At 43.6% G+C, this 23,422-nt stretch overlaps 1 protein-coding gene across 5 annotated transcripts in view; it reads right to left on the bottom strand.

The window, feature by feature from the left end:
• Positions 1 to 23,422, bottom strand: part of LOC148021385 (putative serine/threonine-protein kinase PBL25) — a 57,933-nt gene that overhangs the window by 14,519 nt on the left and 19,992 nt on the right. For 3 of the 5 annotated variants that reach the window (XM_087699239.1, XM_087699241.1, XM_087699243.1), the window contains exons 5-8: positions 22,276 to 22,386; positions 21,123 to 21,191; positions 20,846 to 21,032; positions 12,150 to 12,279 (exon numbers count right to left, since the gene is read on the bottom strand). In XM_087699239.1, the coding sequence (XP_087555365.1) occupies positions 12,150 to 12,279; positions 20,846 to 21,032; positions 21,123 to 21,191; positions 22,276 to 22,386 (497 nt within the window). The remainder of the gene's footprint in view (positions 1 to 12,149; positions 12,280 to 20,845; positions 21,033 to 21,122; positions 21,192 to 22,275; positions 22,387 to 23,422) is intronic. The other 2 variants (XM_087699242.1, XM_087699244.1) reach the window with 1 other exon arrangement.

Genomic DNA, 23,422 nt, shown 5'->3' on the forward strand with positions numbered 1-23,422 from the left:
CTCTTCCTGCAAGGTAGGGTGGTGGGCAGTCCTTGGAGTATGCATACGAGTCCTCTATGTTGAAAATCAGAGTTGCACCATTGGAGTGTGTGCACAAGAGGGAGAAGGGAGCTCAAAGTACAAAAACAAAATCTTGCTTACTAAGTTGCTTAGAGTACAACTTGGGTACACTCTCCCACACTTGATAGTGACCCATAGGCTATTTATATAGCCTCTGCCAAGCTAGGGTTAGGGTTTCCCCTGCCCCTAAGGCTATTCACACTCATCTGCCCTTATACTCCCTTGCTTATAGTGGGTTCCTATGCCTGTCTTCTAACACCCCCCCTCAATGCTAGGGTGGCATTGGATTACAAGGCATGTAAGATGTTCCCCCCCTTCTCGGGATGCCTTTATAAATCAGGCTTACAATAGTGTTTTAGGTAGATGATTTAAAGAATCAAAACAGTCGATCTTCAGATGGATTGGAGGCATAGTTGGCCACCAATTCTTTGGGTATATCAGGAGTGTTGGGGCATTTACTAGTGATATGCCCTGTCTTCTTGCATTTGTTACATTTCATCTTCTCGGGATACTTCTTCCAGTAGATGTTTACAAGATGTCCTTTTTTATTACAGAAAGAACATCTAGTGAGAGCTGTATGTACCAATACTTGATCACGGGAAGTTGAAGATGCCTGACTGTTGCTGCTTTCTTTGTGGTTCCTCTTTTCTCCATCCAAACAGGATTGAATGGTACTTGCCAATGTAGGATCTCGAATGTTGGTGAGAGTGGTTACAAGAGTAGGAAACACCTGTTTTACAGCTTTTAGGAGAATAGCAATAGCATCTTCTTCATGTATTGGAGCTTGTACAGAGGCAAGCTGTGCCATAAGTCCCTTCATATGAGAGATGAATTTTTCCAAATCTTCTCCTGATCGATATTCCAAGCTAAAAAATTCAATTTTAAGGAAGATTTTAGTATTTTTACCAGTGGCTCCATAGAGCTTTTCAAGCTCATCCCATTTTTCCTTAGCAGTGTTTAGTTAATCAACATGATGAATTAGGGACTCATCTAAGTGTAACATTATGATTGCTTGGGCATGTTGGTCATCCTCTATATCAACCAGATTTAAAGAGTTTACAACTCTAGTGCCTTGAATGAGAGGCCAATACCCTTTCTCCATCATTTTGTACTTTATAAGTACCTGCCATGGGTGGAAATCTTTGCCATCAAACTTTCGAATTTGAGGACGGACATCAACATATGTTGTGTCTATTGGGAAGGACTTACCACTTGTTAGGACAAGGGCAATGTCTAGTCCCATACAAATTTTCCACTGAATACGGAAGCAAATCAAACAATTGAAATCAAAGTTGCAATGAAGAGAAAGGCTGAAAATCATATAGATGTAATATTTCAAGGTATGACTATGGTGGTCCTTTCTTATGTGCAATCTTCTTCCGAGGTTTAATAGTCTTTTTAGGTTTTAATGAAGTAAACCTAGACTGGACTTCAGGCTCCTCCTTGTGGTATGGCTTAGTGGATGAAGCTTGTGTTGGACAAGGTTGGTCTATGATCTCAATGCTTGTTGCTGATGATTCCGAGGAGAGTACAATGACACTCATCCTTTTGATTTCATTGACCAGTGTACTTGAAACAAAGTCACTCACGGTATGCAATACACTTCTAGTGTATGATGGTCTATGTGTTTATAATTGTACGCATAACCTTACAACAATATACGAAGAGGAATAACAAATCTCACTAGATTTTAGTGAATACCTAGCAAGCAAATGATTAGATGATTAATGATTAGTGTTTAGAAACACTAATGTCAAGCTTAGTGAAATGCTTGAATGAAACCCGGTTGGAAGTCGGCTTCCCAATGCAGTTAGTGATGTCCATTGAGCATGCCCAAGAGCTTTTGAATCTAGAATAAGCTTCAGAGAATATGCTTCAGTGATTAGAATCATTGTTAATGAAGCTTAGAGTGAAAAAAATGACAAAATGTCAAGCTTAGAGCTTGCTGGCTATGGATTCCACAGGATACACAGTTAGGGTTTTTCAGAGATCTCTCTCTGTAGGGCAAATTTCCAGGAACCCTTGTAGATGAGGATAGCCCACTAAGGGGGCTATCAAAGCCCCAAGATGGTTGCTGGGATCGCGTCGCCTGCTGCATGCACAACAGTACGGATTTCGCGCTGTCAGAAAACTGCGCCTGTTTTGGAAACCACACAATGCAGGGCTCAGTCGTGGACAATGTTAGGGGTAGACCTGATAAGGAGTTGCGCCTTGATGTAGGGAAGAGATCTCCAGAAGAAAGCACGAGCTGATATGACCTCCTTTGTCCTCCACAAGTCCTCCAATGGAGGTAGGTTGCAGGCAGCTATGGAGGAAAGAAGGATAAGATGAAGGAGATGATAGCTCATGTGCACTTAGTGGTAGTTGAGGGTATAGGAAGCTGAGGGGATCAGAGGAGGCTCTGATACCATGTTGAAAATCAAAGTTGCAGCATTGAAATGTGTGCACAAGAGGGGGAAGAGAGCTCAAAGTACAAGAACAAAATCTTGCTTACTAAGTTGCTTAGAGTACAACTTGGGTACACTCTCCCACACTTGATAGTGACCCATAGGCTGTTTATATAGCCTCTGCCAAGCTAGGGTTAGGGTTTCCCCTGCCCCTAGGGCTATTCACACTCATCTGCCCTTATACTCCCTTGCTTATAGTGGGTTCTTATGCCTGTCTTCTAACACTCTATCTCCTCACTTTGTGTCTCCTCACCCTCCTCACCTGTGGTGCTGATGTAATCTATTATGGCATCTCTAGCTCCTAGATAACCAAGGGAGTGGCTTTGGAAGCCATAGGAGGTTGAGGTGGCACCATATGGGCTAGTGGTCTAAGGTCCCTAACCACTCTCCATCGTCCTCTACATCTCTTAGCTCTGAGGTCTCTGTGCTCCTATCCCTGTCTCTCGTGTGTGCACTCTCGCTATCACTCGTGCTATCTTCTCCTCTATCTAGCATTGCGCCATCTCTAGAGCTCTACATCTCCTCTGTATCTTGGGTTTACTGTTTCCCTCATATCTAAAGGAGGTCTAGCTCTGGCGAGTCCTAGGGCACTCTATTGCAATATGTCCAATCATCCTACATGCGAAGCACTGGCACAAAAGTCCTATGTATGTGACACACTGGGTGAGGAAACCCCCATGGATAGAGGGGATCCTGATGGTCTCAGGAAGGGAATGTAAGAACTTTGTGGGAACAATAACCCGAACCAATGGGTATCTATGTGGGCCTTCCGATACTGTGTCGGCAAAGGTCCTCTCTGTTTGTATGACATGACCAAAAGCACTACCAATCTCGAAGAGACATGGTGTGAAGTATTCATCAAGGCTAGAAAAAAAGAGGGTGATGGTAGTTCCATCTCCCAGTGATGTGCAGTCCCAACCCTTGATGCATCTATCTAAGTATGCCACTGATGATCTAACCTCAAGTGGGCTAGTAGCAAGCGCTACCTCCATCTGCTCGAGCAAACCAAACTGAAGGAGGCTGAAGCACTCTTTCCCTAGGGATACAACTTTTGTGACCCTACAGGAGTGCTAGTAAGAGCCAACTAGATGGAGTCCTTGAGAATGAGAATGGGCGGGCAATCTCCAACCAATATGTTATTGAGAAACCCTTCACCTGTAGTTTGCGTTTTTGGGTTTTGCATTTAGGGTTTGCAGCCCCAAAAAGGGGCGCCACCCTAGACTGACTGTGCCTATTTATAGGCCACTCTCATTCATTCCTGATGACTAATTCATTCAGTCCATCACCTCTTCTCTCCGACCTCTCCACCACTCTCACACCCTTTCAAGAGGACATTGCGGTTCGTGGTTCGTGGCTGCCTTCATCATCGTCCCTGTGCTATAGCACCCTTGTTTCCTTGTATTACATTCACTCCATGATTCAGAACTTCATCATTCCATTCATCAGAGTTTCTTCTCTCTTCTCTTCTCTTCTCAATGTTTGCCGAGTTCACTCCGTGTTCCTCCCCATAAACCTTGCTGTCTCACTGATACATCATCTTTTGATATGGTATCAGAGCTAGATCTGCTCAAACAATGGCAAAGATCCTCCACTCCGCTGAAGGCAAAGACCAGTGGCGAGTTCGACATCCACTTCTCTTCTTCTTCCACTGCATCAACATTCTAACTAACGGTTGCTCCCTCCTACATTTGTTGTTTTTTTCAGCTTGCGCTCAGGATTGTTGTTGCTGCCGCCTCCACCTTCCAGTCAACTGCCGACTCCTCCCTATTGCTAGCATCTCCTCCCTACTGCTGGCAGCTCAGCCACACTGCTGGCAGCTCCTCCCTGCTACTGGCGGCTCGGCCAGGCTGGTGGTGGCTGTTTTTTGCTGCTAGGCTCAACTTGACTACTGGTGGCCACTCCCTACTGCTGGTGGCTCCTCCCTGCTGCTGGTGGCTCAGCCGACTGCTGGCGGCTCCTCCCTGCTGTTAGCGGCTGTTCTCAACATAACCAGGCAGCTCAGCCAAATTGCTGGCAACTGTTCTCTGTAACCAAGCGGCTTAGCCATATAGTTGGCGGCTGCTCTCTGCTGCTGGCGACTCAATGAGACTGTTGGTGGCTCCTCCCTGCTGGGCTGGCGGTGATATTCTGTAGTCGACGGCTCCTCCCTCAGTGCTGCAGGCTGTGTTTGCATTTGGCGGCTCCTCCTTGGCAACTAGCAACTCCTTGCAATTCGCACCTCACTTCCAGCCCTTCCATTGCCCTCCTAGCGCTTGAGGTGGACATTGCAGTTCATGGTTCCTGGCTGACCTCTTCCTTCTTCTGCAAGGCACACTGATACCTATGGCTTCGTTACCAATAGATGACCAGTTTACTAGGTGCTCCTATTGTGGCATCACCGGACACACCACCAATGCTTGCCGACTTCGACCTTTGCTCCCCACCCTACCGGAGTATATGCATCTCCCACTCGGCACTACATTTTCCACCTCTCCTTTCTGGGTCACAGAGATTGTTCTGTATTGACTATCAGAGTACTATACTCAAGGCAATAAGTCGCATCCGATGCGCAGTAAGTCCTTTCGAGCACATGGAGGATCGATTGGTGTTAGGACCTCTTGGAGATCGTCGCAATGCCAGCAGCAATCTTTTCCCACTGATTTTCGAGTATAGTGGCTACCATGGCTTGTGGTTCTGCACTCCGCTCCATTGAGAGAGAGTGATTGTTTAATACCGTCTCCTTGTCAGTCCGCTCGTTCAAAAGACAATGGTTGCTTGACTCCTTCCTCTTCTTTGGCTTCCTGGTCCACTCCATTGGGAAGCAATGACTGTTGCCCACTCATTGCTCAATCTAAGCCCCATCCTTCACCCTTGCCTACTCACGTTCGAGAGGCCACCTTTGGGAGTTTTTCATCACCCCAAATACCTTCTTTGGCAGGACCGGTGGCACTTCCTTCATCCTCAGACATTTCGGAGTCCGCGATCCATGAGTTTCTGGATTCCCTATCTACCTCAGAGGGGGATGATCTTTCTTTGCCCTCCAAGGGGGCATCAACATCTACTGCGACTTTAGAGGAGCCTCCTATTCCTCCAGTTTCAAAGGGGGTCCCAAAGGGGGCCCCCACCCACCGCTCAATCCTTCGCACACCCTAGCAGAGGCCTTTTACCATCTTCTTCTACCCTTGGATGGAGTGGCTTCCTTCCAGCAGTTATCTCACCTATTCATACCCAGGATCTCGAGGATCTATCTAGATCGGGGCCTTGGAGGTTCCACCGCGACTTGGTGACAGGGCCTTCGTATTCCTTCTTGCATGGATGCATAGAGGTAGTGGCTTCTCTCCCGAGGTTGAGTTTCAGGTTCTCTAGTTCACTTTATCTACTATTCTTTAGTAAGGTTACCTTTCAGGTGGAAATCTTGGATCTTAGGGATCCTCTACATCTTCTTCCTTCTCTTCTTCTTGCCTTCGTCACTTGGTTAGCATGGAGCCTACTCCCGAGATCAAGTATGGGCATATCCTTATAGTTCTCGGCACCGCAAAAGTTCAACATTCCTCCTATGCATTGCATGATTTCATCATCTTTGTACTAGGGCACTTGGGCAAGTAAACAATTTCCCTACCAAGGACACTATCCAAGTAGCACCTTCTGCATGAGCATTCTTTAGCATGTAGCATTGCATCTCCACCTCACTCTTCTCTTGTTCCCCTTTTTGGGCCTGAGAGAGGGTGTTGAGAAACCCTTCACCCTTTACCCGCAGTTTGCATTTTTGTGTTTTTGCGTTTTGTGTTTAGGGTTTGCAGCCCCAAAAAGAGGCACCACCCTAAATTGACTATGCCTATTTATAAACCACTCTCTCATTCATTCCTAATGGCTCATTCATTCATTTTGTCACCTCTTCTCTCCAGCCTCTCCACTGCCCTCACACCCCTTCAAGAGGACATTGCGGTTTGTGGTTCGTGGTTGTCTTCATCATCTTCCTTGTGCTACGGCACCCTTGTTCCCTTGTATCACATTCACTCCACGATTCAGAACTTCATCATTCCATTCATCAGAGTTTCTTCTCTCTTCTCTTCTCTTCTAAGTGTTTGCCAAGTTCACTCCGTGCTCCTCCCCGCAAATTGTCTCGCTAGTACATCATCTTTTGACATATGTAGGCCATAGAAGACGCCTCAAGGGCCATCACTCTATCCGTAACTACCAACTCTATATCTGAAGTAAAGCGAATCGACAAGAAGACATCGACTGAGCGTGTGCGGGAGAACTGTACTAGAGCCCCTTGGGGATGGTAGGGGACCACCTACAATCTCGTGCAATGCACTAGCTCCATATGACTATGGTGTTGACTCTAACTAGGGACTGGTGCCACTGGCAATTCTAGTGCCTAAAAGGAGGGGGGTGCCAAAGTAGGGGTGATGGATGGGGCTTCAGCGGGGAACCGGACGAAAGCTGCAAGGGTGGATGAAGAAGTGGAGGATGCCATGTGTGAAGGAGGGAAGATGGTGGCTGGTGGGCTGGCTGGTGGCTGCAAGTGGAGGGGGGACTATGGCTATGGTGAGTTGGATGGCTATGGCGAGTGAGTGGTAGGATGTAGGGGACGTGACTGGTTATGATGGGAGTGTGAAGATCAGACGCTAGAAAAGGCCGTGGAAGAGGAAGGCGCTCGATTTGTCAGTCGTAACAGGTAGGCGTCAATCGCGTTAGCACTCTAGGCACACGTGTTTTATTTTTTCATGCGTTGACTTGCCAATGATCAGGCAAGGGGCCTACTTGTAGCAAGGGGGTTGCTTCTTCTGCCTCTCGTGATGGATATTGACATGTGTTGCATAAGGCTTCATGTCATGGTTTTTAAATTTTTTCTTGATTTCCTAATCGTTGGATACTAGCTACTTTGGCCACAATGTGTGAAACCAGCCTGTTCACTGGAAAGGGCGGTAGTGTACAACCAAAATATATAAATGCTTTCACCCAATTCACAGTCGCCCACTTTACCTGAACTTAAAGACACAGAACCAAGAAGAAATACAGGAAGCTAGAATGCTCCTGTTCCGACAAAGACACCTTGTTGGCCCCTAAGTCAGGTGCCCCTTGCGGTATTTCTTTATTCATTAACAAAGGGATAATCCCACAATAACTTGCCTACAAGCTGTCCCTGTACAAAGTGGAGAAGGAAACACAATTCCAACCCGATTTCGACACCATAACGGCAGTACAACTTGACCTGGTCATTATCCCTACTCAATAGGTGCCTCCATACACCTAAACACACTCAACGAAGTGTCTGGTAAGAAATTCAGCACGCTGAATTTTCTGGTTTTTGTCTTTAAACTGCTCCAAAATACATGTACAGTGTCCCTAGAGCTTCCTTGAAGCTTCTGGAGCAAATAGACACCAAAAATGTCCAAAAACCTAAACCTGCAAAAATATACAGCAGGCTGTAATTTCCTGTTTTGGGCCCTGTTTTACCTGCCAATCACTTGTGTGCGTAGCCAACGGGCTCCCGCACCTTATGGGCCACTTGTCCTTTGAATCCTGCGAGATTTCACGCGAGAAATCTCAGGAAAACAGCGTTTTCCACACAAGTATCTGCTTGGGAATGCAATTAGCAAACCCTGTACCTGTTCAAGAGGCTCTTGCCTCGGCAATTATGCATAAACCCACAACACTGTACATGATCCATCTGATCAGCCCACAACACTGTACATAATCCATCTGCTCAGATAAGGAGAGAGTGACCTAGGAGGAGCAAGCTCAACCTCTGTACATGAGTCAGAGATGAAGAAGTACCCTCCAAACCTCATGTATTTGCAGCAATCTGCCCTCAGCCCCATGAGTTCCATGCTCCAATCTGCCCCTCATGCATTGAAACTCGTTTTTGTGCTCTCTCTCTCTCTCTTTTGGGAATTTATGCCCAAATTGTGTCACATAGCATACACGTAACAATTTTCCCGTTTAAACCTTTCGGTCTAAAATTCTCTATGATCGGTGCAAAATTTGACCTCGGCACAGACCAGAGAATTAATCCTTGTGCAAAAACGAAGATAATGACGCGAACAGATTCTGGGGTCCAAAAATAGTAACTCCCTAAATTTTAGGAGCTGCTTCCATTGCATCCCCACTAGTCTTCTGAGCATCTTTGCAGACTATGGCTACATCCAAATTTGCAATGTAGCTCAATTGAAAGTGAATTTCCACTGATGACCCCACATGGACTAATCTCTTGCAGATTTGTCCATCTTCACTTTGAACTAGTCTCTTCCAGGCTAGTTCTTCAACACACTTGTCCATATACACTTTCACAAGTCTCTTCCAGGCTTGTCAATCTACAGTGCCATCAGTCTCTTCTAGACTTGTATTGGACCTTAACTGTCCAGTCTTGACTCACTGGACATTCTTGACCATTTCACATACTGGCCATGCAACTCAGGCGTTTAGATTTCAAGAGGGATCCTTCCAAAAAGAAAAACCAAATAAAGTAGTAATAAAGCAAAAAGGTAATAGTTGTCACAGTCTTGTGACAGTGTGCTTGTCTCCTAGGGGGTCTAGGGCATCTTATCCTTCAGAGAGCCATGGCTTACTCCATGGTAACACCTCCGATCAAGATCCCATCGGCCCTAGGGGTACCACCATTTGTGGAGGCGGGAGGTGCATCTAAGTAAAAAAATTTGTTTGTGCTCTTTGTCTGAGTGGATCCAAGGAGGCTGCTCCTATGCTTCTTTTGAGTGTCTCCCTATGTCACCAAAGCTCCAGCAGGAATAATCCCAAACACCTCTGCCTATTATACTCCATGACTTGCCTTGAGGGTCCAAGGCCCTCCTAAAAAAGTCAGTGGTATATTTACATAGAACATTTGCAAGTGTAGTGCTCCTCTTGACTCCACCTCTGTCACATGCAGCAATATATAGAGTCTTGGGGGCTATATTCTCATACCTCCTTTCTTGATCTTTGATTGGTATGATGAGGTGCAGAGCTGAATCTAAGGCCATGTGAAAGATGGGTGACCATGTATGCTAGCTGCCTGAAGTGACAATGTGTATGATACATTAGCATCTTGATTCTTCCTACTAAGTGGCTGCACTGGATTCACCTGTCCTAGTGTCTACTTGCACAATGTCCATCCTAATCACACAGCTCTGCTCTCAATGGCTGAGCGAAAGGTGACAGCAATCAAGGCTGCAGTCGAAAGGTGGTAGAGTCTACAGAGTCAGCATTCCATACCATTGTGTGTGGCATATGGCTCATTTCATGGGTTTTAAACTTTTTCTTGATTTCCTAATCATTGGATACTGGCTACTTTGGCCAGTGTGATTGTCTTCTAGAGGGTCTCGAGCATCTTATCCTGCATACAGCCATGCCTTGCTCCAAGGTAACACCTCCGATGAAGATCTCATCTGCCCTAGGGATACTGCCACTTGTGGAGTCAGGGGGTGCTAGCCATATGACTTATCTGACTAAACAAGTTTGTTCGTGCTCTTTGTCTGAGTGGATCCAGGGAGGCTGCTCCTATGCCTCTCTTGAGTGTCTCCCTATGTCACCAAAGCTCCAGAAGGAGTAATCCCAAACACCTCTGGCCATTATACTCCATGACTTGCCTTAAGGTTCCAAGGCCATCCTAAAAGAGTCAGTGGTATCCTTACACAGAACATTCGCAAGTGTAGTGCTCCTCTTGACTCCACCTCTGTCAGCTGGCACAGCAATATATAGTCTTGGGGGCTATATTCTCATACCTCCTTTCTCGATCTTCCATTGGTATGATGATGTGCAGAGGTAACCAATTGCAAATCCAAGGCCATGTGAAAGATATGTGACCATGTATTCTGGTTGTCTGAAGTGACAATCTGTATGGTACATTAGCATCTTCCTACTGAGTGGCTGCACGAGGTTCACCTGTCCTCTTAGTGTCTACTTGTACAATGTCCATCCTAATCACACGGTTCTGCTCAGTGGCAGAGTTAAAGGTGATGGCAATCAAGGCTGTAGTCAAAAGGTGGTAGAGCAGCTATCTTGATCCCATGTAAGTGCATACATGTGCTCATTTGGGCATACCAGCAACAAGTGTCACCCGCTGTAGCCAACTGTTCAGGGATACCATATCAATGCCAGACGTGGATAGCTGTTATCCCACAATCTTTGAAGATCGCCGCCTGAAAGAGAGCCTCTATGACCATGTCCCTACAGCTAGCTTTGCTATGATGATCCCATGAGAAGTTGATGGCTTTTTGTGAGCAATCTGGGCTAACATAATCACCAATGGTCTCTCCATATGCTGCCAGTGACAGTGGTACTCTCTCTTTGGTCCATCATATCCCACAGTTGACTCTCTCCTAGTACAATAGAGGCTGGGTCCCCAAATCTTAGCACCATAGAGATGTCTCCATGTGACCAATGTGTCAGATAGCCATAACTTATTTCAGGGTTCCTGGAACTGTATGTAGAGAACACGAGATATGCTTGGAGCAAATGAGAGGTCCTTGACGAGCCAAAAAGACAACACTCAAGTTCAATACTATCAAAGTCACGTGAGGCAAGATCCCACACATGTCACAACATGCACATATATCAAGAACAGGCTCAACAATTCATAGAGTTTAATGATAGCACAATATCAACATGGAAGAACCCTCTTGTAACATACAAATACAAAGTGAGCTAAGCGAGTCAAAACATGAACGCTGAAACGTGCAGGAACAGCCATAAATAAATCCATATGAATTAAGCCAAGCAAGTCAAAACACAAATGTTTAAACGTGATGTGAGAACACTACAAAGGAAAGCCCACAAAAAACATCAAATGCAGCAATAAGCAAACATGTCATCAAGCCATCATCCAGAATCACGATAGCAACACTGGCCATATGTCAATGGCAAGGAATAAATGCCAACAAGCATCAATGTACATTGCGAGTGGGATGACAACAAATGTCAATGGTCAGAGCACAGAGACATGCTTGCATTGATATCTCTGGTTGGACCTTATAAATTGTCGAGCTGGCTTTGTTCACACTACCTAGCCTGCTACCAATGTTAGGTAACAACATGTTAATGCCACACGTCATCAGTGTGGTCAACACAGCAGGTCAAAAATGCTATGTAAACTATATCATGTGAGAATGTGCAATAAATGGTAATGGAAGTAATAAGCATGCACTGCAGTCACAAAGAAGACATGAACAAAGAGTGAAGACAATGGACACAAGACTCGATGACAGGCAATAGAATCCATCAATAATATTTGAGATTGAGCTCGACCATATGGCCAAGCAAAGAAAAAACTTTTCTTGGACATTGAGCTGAGCCTAGTGGCTTTCAAATTGCACTAATATTGCTTGGATGATCTTGTGAAACCTAACACACAATTTGATGTCTATCTGAGTTTTCTCTGTGTGAGAGCAATTTTGTGACACTAAACTATGGCTACAGTTTTGTTCACCATCATAAAAAGTGACTAACCAGAAAATCTTAGTATTTTGATTCAAGTCTGCAAGCAAATCATATGGTCTGCATATATGCAATATAAAGCACTTAAGTCATAAAGAAATGCTTAAGACAAATAATTTTGACATTGGGAAAGTCCTGTAGGTATGCAAGATATACAAGGAGGACCAGAAGAGTCACTAAAAATTCAAGAAAACATATCCAGCTGCAAATGCTTGAGATATTACTCACCCATTGGACTATGTGGGTGTAGTCACCTCCACTTTGAGTCACAACTTGATTTCCAGAAATTAATTCTAAAAGGATTATACCAAAGCTGTACACATCACTCTTTTCTGTAAGCCTCTTGGTCTGTGCGTATCTGTGAAACATTGCAAATGTTAGTTTAACCTTACATTCTTAAATGTTAGCCACTTGTGATTTATACTTTCCTTTCAAATTCCTCAAGAGCTCAAGGTTTGGATTGTTCATTAAAACATAGTCATAGGGAATAGCAATTTTTGGGTCCTCATTACCATGCCAATTCCATGTGACTATATAGTCATAAGGAATGGCAATTCATGGATGCCCCCACCCTATTGTGCTAGGTGTAATTGCCTAACTTAAGCATAGCAGGGAAAATATTTTTGACAAAAAATATTAGGAATGAAGTCTCTGCAAATATATTTTTCACATACGGCAACCATATGTCAAATGCATACAAGTATGAAATATGAATGGAATATGATTTGGACCTCAGGGCTGAATCATACATAGCCCTAATTCTTATTCATATAATCAAAAAATATGTAATGAAAACTAGTCATGTATACCACATTGAGTGCTTTAATCAACAGGCAGAGTCAAAACTTAAATTCATTATTCAATTATTTGAATTATTGCACACAAATTAGCTCAAGAGTCCAAAGTGCATCATTCATTTTGCAAACTAGAAGATTCACATATCAATGATCCAACTTTTCAAGACTCAATATTCAAGAGTCTAGACTAGGAACTGCAAGTGATACAAATGTAAACTCTATTTCAATAAGGCTACAAGGTGTTAGAAGTGCAAAACAAGCAGTGGAATAATGAAAGACACAAGATCTGTCAAAAACACGGATCTAGAGCATGGTAGGAGCTATGGAGGATGGAAGATAAATACACAACTCATGGTGACATAGACTTAAATAGACTAATTGTTACACAAGTGAATTAGGTTCCAAGATGGAAGCTTGGACTCATAAACGCATTCTTGTGTAAGATGGACAAATGACACTAACAATGACTCAAATTGATAGTTCCATTACATTGAAACGAGTATCAACAAGTACATGCCTTTATAGCTTTTGGATAGTACCACTATACCTCACTGTGCTTATGGGATTCTGTCATCTCTTCCTAGAGCATACATCATATGTCTATCTTCCATACAAAGCCACTTATGGGCAAGCCTCTATGGGCATACATATCAAGCATCATTTGCTATTCTCAACACCCCCCCTCAAATGATGAGTCTCTGCCCTTGCTAGCTCTTGCCCCCCCCCCCCCCCACATGATGACATGGCCTGGGAGACTAGCTCATAGGCAGCCTAGTCAAGTTAAAGCTTGAAACTTTATATCTTTGGTAAGGGCTTTTACATCCACTATGGGAAACAAGATCCACAACGGGAAATACAGATCCACTGTGGGAAAACATGATCCACTAAGGGAAAATTCTTCGTTGTTAGTAGCGGAAATTTCTTCTTCATTTTTCTTTTGCTTCTTTTGCATCCTTTGGTAATGTCTTCGATCTTCATATTGTTTTTTTTTGTCTTCTTGGTCTTTTCTTCATGCTTTTCATCTTTGACTTGTTCTTCATTATCTTGTGCTCTAGTCTTCTTTGTAAGGTTCTTTTTCTCAATGAGTCTGAGATGGATACAAATAGGTGCATTGGTGTGACTTGACATCACTTGTTGAACCATGACATAAACCTTAGGATACATAGATTTTGGGATTTCATATGGCTTTGACTCATGGCTTGACATTACATTGGATTTTCTCCTGAGATCATACAACATCTTGTCCTTCATTTTGCTTGCTTTGTCACTCTTTACTTTGCTTGCAGCTTCTTTGACTTTGACTTTGCTCTTCTTGTTCCCCTCAAGCAAAGGTACCACCAACTTTGAGTTTTGTATGATGACCAAGGCAGGTGGAATGTCTCCAAAGACTTCAAATGAAATCATTGATTGCACTTTAGAGTAGGCATCTACATTTCTTCCTGTAGATAGAATAAAGGCATCTTCTATGTAGTACAATTTGGTAAGGAGAGTTGTATTACTCTTCATAACAAGTATCTTCATAAAAAACTTGATTTTGATCATTCCCACAACTAAGAAATGAGCTTCAAATTTTGAGTTTGCTCAACAAAAGTATTATACTTCAATGTGTTAATATACACAAGAAGATTAGTGTTTATCAACACTAAATGAGTATCAAAAAGATACTATCTTGTTCTTGAATCTCCAAGTTGAATATTGATGTTGGAGCACTTGCTTGCTGATTTGTTGTGATTTTCTTGTTGGATACTGAGTGTTACAGTACGTTAGAGTGGCATTAACAAGCTTGAATTGAAGGAAATAAGAGATTGAAGTGAAAGATGAGCTTGAAGCTTGAGTGGCTATGGAGTCCACAGTTAGGGTTTCTGAAACCGACTGATTTTTTATCTGCTCTGCAACTCGGGGATGGTTCATTTACCGCAAGATTTGGTGAGAAGGAAGCTTAAGCAGTGGGCTTTCAAAGCCCTATGGTTAAAGTGGAGGTCAGCACGTAGGCGCAGATCCAGCCGTACGACAACACGTAGGCGCAACCAGGACAGCGACCACAAATTTTGCCGATGCTGAAGCTGTAGTCCACCAATGACTGTGTTTGACGTGCCAAGAAGAAGCGCCCTAAGCAAAGGAAGATATCTCCAGAAGGAATCATTGGAAGATATGGCCTACAGAGAGAGATCTAGAAGCTCCAAGGTGGGTAGGTGCAGTCTGGCTATGGCTGCCACAACCCCCAACATGGAGATGATGGTCATATCCATCCAGCGGCATTCCACTAAAGAAAGTTCTCCCCTCCAGAGATAAACTATAAGATCCATGACAAAGAACTCCTTGCCATTGTAAATGCCTTTGATACTTGGCGTCATTATCTAGAGGGTGCAACCCATAAAGTTGTCATCTATACAGATCACAAAAATCTATAAAACTTTATGACAATTCATATCCTCAATCGAAGACAGTCCCACTGGAGTAACTTCTTATCTAGGTTTGACTTTGTCATCACCTGTCGCCCAGGTCGTCAACAATGCCAATCAGATGCTTTATCAAGGAGATCCTACCTAGCACCTAAGAAGGGAGAAGAAGCTCTTGATCAACAACGAGAAATACTACTCAAGCCAATGCACCTCCAGCTCTAGCAACCATCTCCAGATGTCACAAAAGCGACCCTAACTTGATCCAATTAATCCATGAAGCCCTGCCGCATGATGATTTGGCCAACAATATCAAGAGAAAAAATCAAGAGGGAAAAGGAAATGAAGTTTGTGAGTTTCATGAAACTAATGGATTGTTATACTATAAGGATCTACTTTACATCCCTCTAGGAAAGCCGAGACTCCAAGTATTCCAACAACGCCATGACACCCCAACAGTAGGCTCTTTGGAGTTAATAAGACCTTAGAGCTTATTTCAAGAGATTTTTGGTGGCCCCAGATGTGGAAAGAAGTTAAGGAAGATATAAAATCATGCGATACCTGAAGGAGGGCCAAGGTACTGTTGAGAAACCCTTCACCCTTCACCTACAGTTTGTGTTTTTGTGTTTCTGCGTTTTGCGTTTAGGGTTTGCAGCCCCAAAAAGGGACGCCATCCTAGACTGACTGTGCCTATTTATAGGCCACTCTCTCATTCATTCACCACGGCTGATTCATTCAGTCTGTCACCTCCTCTCCAGCCTCTCCATTGCCCTCATACCCCTTTAGGAGGACATTGCGGTTTATGGTTCATAGTTGTCTTCATCATTTCATTCATTAGAGTTTCTTCTCTCTTCTCTTCTCTTCTCCATGTTTGCGGAGTTTACTCCGTGTTCCTCCCCACATGAAACACATTGAGATACATTATCACTTTGTCAGAGAGAGGCTACATGCAGGTGATATCAACCTTGTCTATTGTTGTACCACCAGTAATGTGGCAGATATCTTCACCAAAGCTCTTCATCGTGACAAATTTGAAGCATTTCACAATGCGTTAAATTTGATCTCCGTTGGTGGTGGATGATCCTTGTACTTTTCATCACTCTTCACTCCAGAGGGGTTTGTTGGGTTTTCACTTACGTCTCACTTATGCCTATGCTCACATAGGAGTGTCGGTGATTTGTAGGACACTAGGGCACTTTTTACTCTCGGTATGTACCTAAGGTTTTTTCCCCCAAACTTATTGTCTTATTTCGTATGTTGTTATGTCACACATGGGCACTTATCCTGTTTAGGTGTGAACACCTACAGCCCTAAGCTTTTAGGATTGTACCTTGTACTTTCAATATACACTCTTTCAGTCTATTGGATTGGGTGTTGTGCTTCACTCTCCACACTGTCTACTGCACTCTGAGCTGAACTTTGATCCTCTCTCCATCTCACATCTTATAGGCAGTTCCAAGCAATGTAATTGGTCTCTACTATGTGATCTCCAATCTATCTCCACTTCCTTTGGGAATGAGGTGTATCAATCCCTCGGAAAGCCTCTCTAGCATGACCCCTGATGCCATGATCTCCTTGAAAGATTAGATATTCCTATACCAATGAGATCCCAATAGCTAAAAAAGGACTTACCATGTCTATCTTCTCCTTGACACTTCCCTGAGGGCTATGCTAGAAGCACCACTTCCTCTGTAGAATGGGCCATCAAGTATCTGCTCATCTTGTCTGTAATTACCTTTTTTGTGATTTGCCAGACTATCTCTCTATCCCTCTCATAGCCTAGGGCCCTAGTAGTTGACCCATGTAAAGTTGTGTAGTACTGTGTAGCCACCTATCTCGCCTCCAAGGGACCCTATGCAATGGATCCATTTGCTGCCCTCAATCTCCTAACACCCTATCTAGAGTGCTTTGGCCTTGTGGTGCAGAAAAAATCTCTATGACCCTATCACTAGACTAAGTCCAAAAAGAGGCTCTCACGTGAAACGTGTACCTGGATCTCGCTTCCTTCATAGCATCGATTTCTACTCTGGTGATGTGCATCCTCTCAGTTGTCCAATGGCCATCTCTCCTCTCCCCTTTGTAAGGCAGCCAATGATGCTCTAGCAGATCTCTCGTTCCCTAGGGCTCTCTCTCCTCCTCGTGGCCTCCTCCCTAAAGGAACTAATCTCCTGTAAGCTTTCATCCAAGTTGCCAACTCCTCGTCGAAATGAGAAGGGTCTAGATCTTCATATTTGTGCGACTGACTCTCTAAGACCATCCTCATAGAGCAAGTGCTCTGGAATCATGACACTTGAGTGGGATCCTCTAGCTCTCTCAAAGAGAAGTAGCTGAATAGGTGAGTGGTCCAAGAGGGTCATGCCAAGTATGATGCCCATTAGACCACCCCTCTCGTAGGCCCAATCATCCACATGAAATTGGTCAATCTTAGAGAAAATCCTAGCTCAAACTACCCTATCTCTCTTGGAGAACTAGAGCGAGCATGTGGACCTACCAAACTCTATTGTGAACCATGGGTCCTGGCCTCTGATCTGAAAAAGTAAATCCTCCCAGGCAGCTTGCTCTCCTCCTCTAATAGTTTCCATGTATCTTCCTCTCCTATCCTCAAGAGCCTCCACCATATTAAAGTTGCTCCCTACTATCCAATGATCCACCTATGGTAGGGATTGACTAAGGGTAGTCCAAAACTGTCTCCTATCTTGCTAGCCATTTGGGGCATAAATTACCAACAAACCAATAAGTGAATCCTCCATTCTCCCTGAGACCCACATAGTTGTCCTTGGAATCACAATATCCTAGTCCGCTACAAATTGGGTCTAGTGCTTCCCAACACAAATGGAAATTCCAATCTATATCTCTACACCTCTCACAACTACTACCCAATAGGTGTGACTCTAGCCTAGCAATAGCTTCCCACAGCAGAGGGATATCGCCTCTGCCGAGAGATGGTGCTCATGCAACATGAGAAAATCAACTATTCCTCATACTAATGCTCTGTGTAAATCCTATCTCATGAGGCTCTCGCCCCACCTGAAGTGTCATCCTCCGAAGCATCATGCGTTCCATGCATCTATCCTCATGGAGTACGTCTCAACCTCTCAAACTGGTGCGGCTCTGCTGCCCACGCCCATCTTTGCTATCTCCTAGCATAAACCCTATCATGTGCCCTCTCTGCTACCTCTGCTGTAGGGTAAAGTGATGGTAAGTCCTCGGAGTATGCATCCAAGTCCTCTATCTCCACATTCTGTGTCTCCTCACCCTCCTCGCCCTGCTGGGTGTCAAGTGCCTAAGACGAGATCAACTCTCGAATCGCCACTTGGTGAGGTAGAAGTCTAGGAGATGGTGGTGCATCTACAGCTTGCTACATCTCCTAAGTCACAGCTCATATCAATACCTCTATGGGCTGCATCACATCTATCCATGGTGCAATCTGTGGTATTGTTGTAATGTGTTGTGGAAACTCTGGCTCCTGGATAACCAAGGGAGTGGCTGTGGAAGCCATAGGAGGCTGAGGTAGCACCATATGGATTGGTGGTCTAAGGTCCCTAACCACTCTACATCGTCCCTCCATCTATCTCAACTCTAGGGATTTCTACTCCTGCCCCTATCCCTCAAATGCACGCTCTCACTGTCGCTGGCACTATCTCCTCCTCTGTCTAGCATTGCACTGTCTCTGGCACTCCGTGTCACTCCATGTCCTGGGTCTACCATCTCCCTCATCTCTTATGGAGGTCTAGCGTTGACAAGTCCTGGGGCACTCCACTGCAAGATGTCTGATCATCCTACATGCAAAGCACTAACCCAAGAGTCTTGAGTATGTGACAAGCTGGGTGAGAAAACCCACGTGGAGAGAGGGAATCCTAATGGTCTGAGGAAGAGAATGTAAGGACTATGTGGAAACAACAATCGAAGTAAGTACTATGTCGGAACAATAACTCGAACCGTTGGATATCTGTGTGGGCCTTTCGATATTGCATCAGCAACGGCCCTCTCTCTCTGTATGACATGACTAAACGCACCGTCAATCTCTGAGAGGCATGGTGTGAATACTCATCAAGGCCAAGAAAAGACATGGTGATGGCAGCGCCATCTTTGAGCAATGAGTAGTCTCGACCCTCAATCCATCCAAGTATGCCACTAATGATCTAGCATTAAGCAGGCTGGTAGCAAGCATTGCCTCCATCTACTCATGCAAGCCGAACTAGAGCCTAAAGCACCCCTTCCCCAAGGGCATCGCAGGTGAAACCCGGCACAAGTGCCAGTAACAACCGACTAGATGGAGTCCTTGAGAATGTGAATGGACAAGCGATCTCCAACCAATCTATAGGCTAGAGAAGACACCTCAAGGGCTGTCATGCTACCCCTAAGTGCCAACTCTGTGTCCAGAGCGAAGCGAATCGGCAGGAAGGCATCGGCTGAGTGTCTGTTGGGGCTGCATTAGAGCCCCCTAAGGTGGTAGGGGACCGACTATAATCTCGTGCGATGCACTGGCTCCATGTGACCGTGGTGCTGCTCTGACTGGATGACGGGTACTCAGCTTTGCTCTAGCAATTCAAGCGCCTAAAGAGGGGGGGTGTAACGAGCTGACGGGAGTATGCACTTCGAGACATTAAACCATGTAATATCTAAACCCCCATGACACCAAAAGTCATTCCCATGGAGCTATTTAATGTCCTTCTCTATGCAAAACACAGCCTCTACACTTAATTTCCAGCCAATAATGATTCAACAAATTGAAAAATACATGGCCTTAACCAAACTTTGGCCAGTACCTAGTCCCAATTTTAATTCCTAACCTCTTTCAGCCTGAAAATGTTCTAACTTTCCACAAACCTTATTTAGAGACACTAAATCATTTAATTCCTAACCCCCATGATACCAAGAGTCATTTCCAAGGGGCTCTGTACTGTCCCTATAGCAACTTGGGCTTGGGTTGCAATTGCGTAGCCTATTGACAGAGATAAATGGGATAGATTCCACAATGATCTTGAGAAATTCAAAAGGGGCATGAGGCTGCTCTAGCCACCTAGAATTCAAGCTTGTCCTTCCGAGCTTATACTTGCATGACATGGCATAATTGACCTCTAGATTTTTCTTGAGCCAATTATTAGGTCTTTCTCAATTGAGAGCAGCCAGGCTTGGACGTTGGCTTGACCTTTCGTTTGTAAAATTATTGTTGATCAAGTTCTTTTTTCCATTTGAAAATCCGTCACCCCCAATTTTCACAACCATGAAGGATGCAAGTCAAAAGGTAAATATGAGCAAAGGAAGGTTAAGAAGGTTATGCTATCATGATGATGTTTTATAGTATTCTCAAGCAAGCAATATATTCTTCATAACAATCAATTAGTATAGGAGAACAATCAGCAATTGTTTCAGGCTCTAAGATTTTCATGAAGCAAGAAGACATAGCCCTCAATAAGGAAGGGAAACATGTCCAAAATTAGAGATGCTTTGTGATTATCAAAGAAGGTGAAGCAACAAAGCTACTCTATCCAATGCAACTTTGAGTCAAGGTGCTCAGTTTCTTCGTTATCCATTTAACACATACATTCTCTTTCAGCTAAAGGTCTGCCTAGAGGAGCGAGCTAAGGATGCTTATCATGGTGTTGAACATTGAAAAGGTCAACTTGGAATGGAAGGTATGGGATTCCTCTTGGAATAACTGACAAGTAATGTTGCTTTACCAGGTTCACATACATAGTAAAGTAAAATTTGACTGTCTACTTACTCAGGATCAAGATAGCCAATTGTTCCTTTGACACCAGTAGTAACATGTGTTGCAGATGCCAGAACCAATTTTGACAGCCCAAAGTCACTAACTTTTGCAATGGAGTTTCCATCCAAAAGAATATTACTGCTTTTTACATCTCGATGTATGATTGCAGGGCAACAGTGATTATGCAAGTATACAAATCCTGGGTTTTGAAAGAATGAAAATGTCTTAAAAGTAAATAAATAGTGTGGAAAAAGAGAGAGAAAACATAAACTTATTTTGAAAGTCTTACCACATGCAGCTCCAATTGCAATGCTCAATCTTGCCGGCCAATCAAGAGGTTCTTGTTCACTTGGGAGGCCTGATTTCATTTGGAAAAGGTTTTAACAAAGACACTAACTCACATATCAAATTCCCACCTCATTAAATAATAATACTTCTTTTACTTTAGTGCTTACAAAAGCTATTAAATTGCAAACCAAGATTTGATTCTTATTCCCCTTTCTTCTATATTGTGTTAACATTTTGCCTTACATGCTCAACAAGAGACCCCAAAAGAGAGAGAGAGAGAGAGAGAGAGAGAGAGAGAGAGAGGTTAATCATGTGTAGCAGTACATGATGTCATAGGAAGTAGAGACCTAGGCACCTTGTACTAGTCAAGAGAATAAATAGTATCACAAGCCCAAATTCTACTCACCTACCACAAGGATGTTACATTTTATATTATCTCAAAATTCAAAAAGTCCAGAATGAAAACATTACATATTTGTTTATTATTAATCATAATGTGATTCACACAATACATACATAAATGAACCTATTAGGGAAGGCTCACTCACAATACTATGTCTTGCTCATATGGATATCAAGCATACAAAATGCCCACAAGAGGAAAAGATTCACCACAGCTAAGGGGGGAAGAGATCCACTACTACAACCAGCCCTATAGGGAAAACAAGGAGTGATGATGATGGAATAACTATGGCCTACCCAAAATTCCCAATGGCTTCCTAAACCTAAATTTTTAAATGGCTGGCCCAAATTGTAAATCTATGTGGCTCCATCCAAACTTTCATACTAATGTTAAAAACCTCTTGGCCTTTAATTGAAATTTTCACATTTAACATTGGGAATTCACAATCTCTAAGGTCTTGCCCGCATCAAACACTACCAATGCAATGTCCATCATGCCCAAACTCAAACTGATGAGTATACATGACAAGCTTAGCAAGAAACAACCCTCAATTTCATGTTCTTCCACAGAAGCAGAATATAAAGCCTATTATTCTGCAAACGTCTGAAACCCTATGGTTCCTACACTGTCAAACGACATCCATGTTGATCAAAAGTTGCACATGACTATCTTCTTAGATAGTCAAAGTGCTATTGCTCTTGCAAAGAATCCTATATAGCATACTAAGACAAAGCATATTGATGTTGCTTACCATTTAACTCAAGAATAGGTACAAGCTGGAGCAAGGTTGTCATATCCAATGGCATCCGATTAGTACCATCCGATACTACTATGGTACTAATCAGACTAATAAATCTTGGACCTACATCCAATGCTACATCCAATTAAAAAAAATTTACATATAATTTGTGTGGTTGACAATCTTAGACTAAAACATACATTTAGAGATTTTATTTTAAAATAAATGCAAACGAGAGTTGAAATTAGTGGGATAGAGAAGTTGAGGGAGTAGAGAGAGCTTGAGGGAGTAGCCAAGGTAGAGAGGTTAAGGAAGTAGAGATAGCATGAGGGAGTAGAGAGTCTGAGATGGCAAGAGTGCTTGAGGGAGTAGAGAGTGTGGGAAGCTCAAATGAGTAGATACCAAAAAGGATGAATGACATAGGGGAGGGGGAGAGATTTTTATAGGGAGGGAGAGTTTTAGGATTTAGAGTTTGGAGAGAGAGAGAGAGAGAGAGAGAGAGAGAGAGAGAGAGAGAGAGAGAGAGAGAGAGAGAGAGTGAGTGAGCCCCTAGGCACTTCTTTGATGGTAGTACCCAAAAGGCCTCCACACTCCTAGTCCTCATCATATACAAATGAACAAGATTTCTAATGATGGTAGCAGTTCCTGTAACTCCCTCCACAAGAACCATTTGAATCAATGCATGGTCCAATAAAGTCGTACTAACTAGACCCCCTCTATCATACACCTCTATAAAATCTATCCAACCAGGAGAAGATCCTCCCAATTGCCCTATCTCATCTAAAAAACTATAGAAAACCTGTAGATCTACCAAACTCTACCATGAACCAAGGGTCCTCTCCCCCTAATGTGGATGACAAAATCCTCCAAGGCTACCTATTCTCATCCTTTGATAATGTCTATGCATCTATCCCTTTATGCTCCAAGGCCTCCAACATGTTAGAATCCCCACTTGTAATCCAATGGTCAACATGAGGTAAAGAAAAAGTAAGAGTAGTCCAAAAAGTCTTCTCCTTCTAACTATTACAAGCATATATAACTAGCAAGCCTATTAATGCCTCCACTACTCTCACAAACACCCAAAGTGCCCTTCCTACTCCAAGGATGCCCCAATCCTATATTGCATGAAGCCAATCCTCACGACACAAATGCAAACCCC

This window comes from Lygodium microphyllum, chromosome 18 (genome assembly GCF_053477565.2).
Source record: "Lygodium microphyllum isolate KBCC chromosome 18, Lygodium_microphyllum_v1.1.10, whole genome shotgun sequence".
In the NCBI taxonomy this organism is placed as follows: domain Eukaryota; kingdom Viridiplantae; phylum Streptophyta; class Polypodiopsida; order Schizaeales; family Lygodiaceae; genus Lygodium; species Lygodium microphyllum.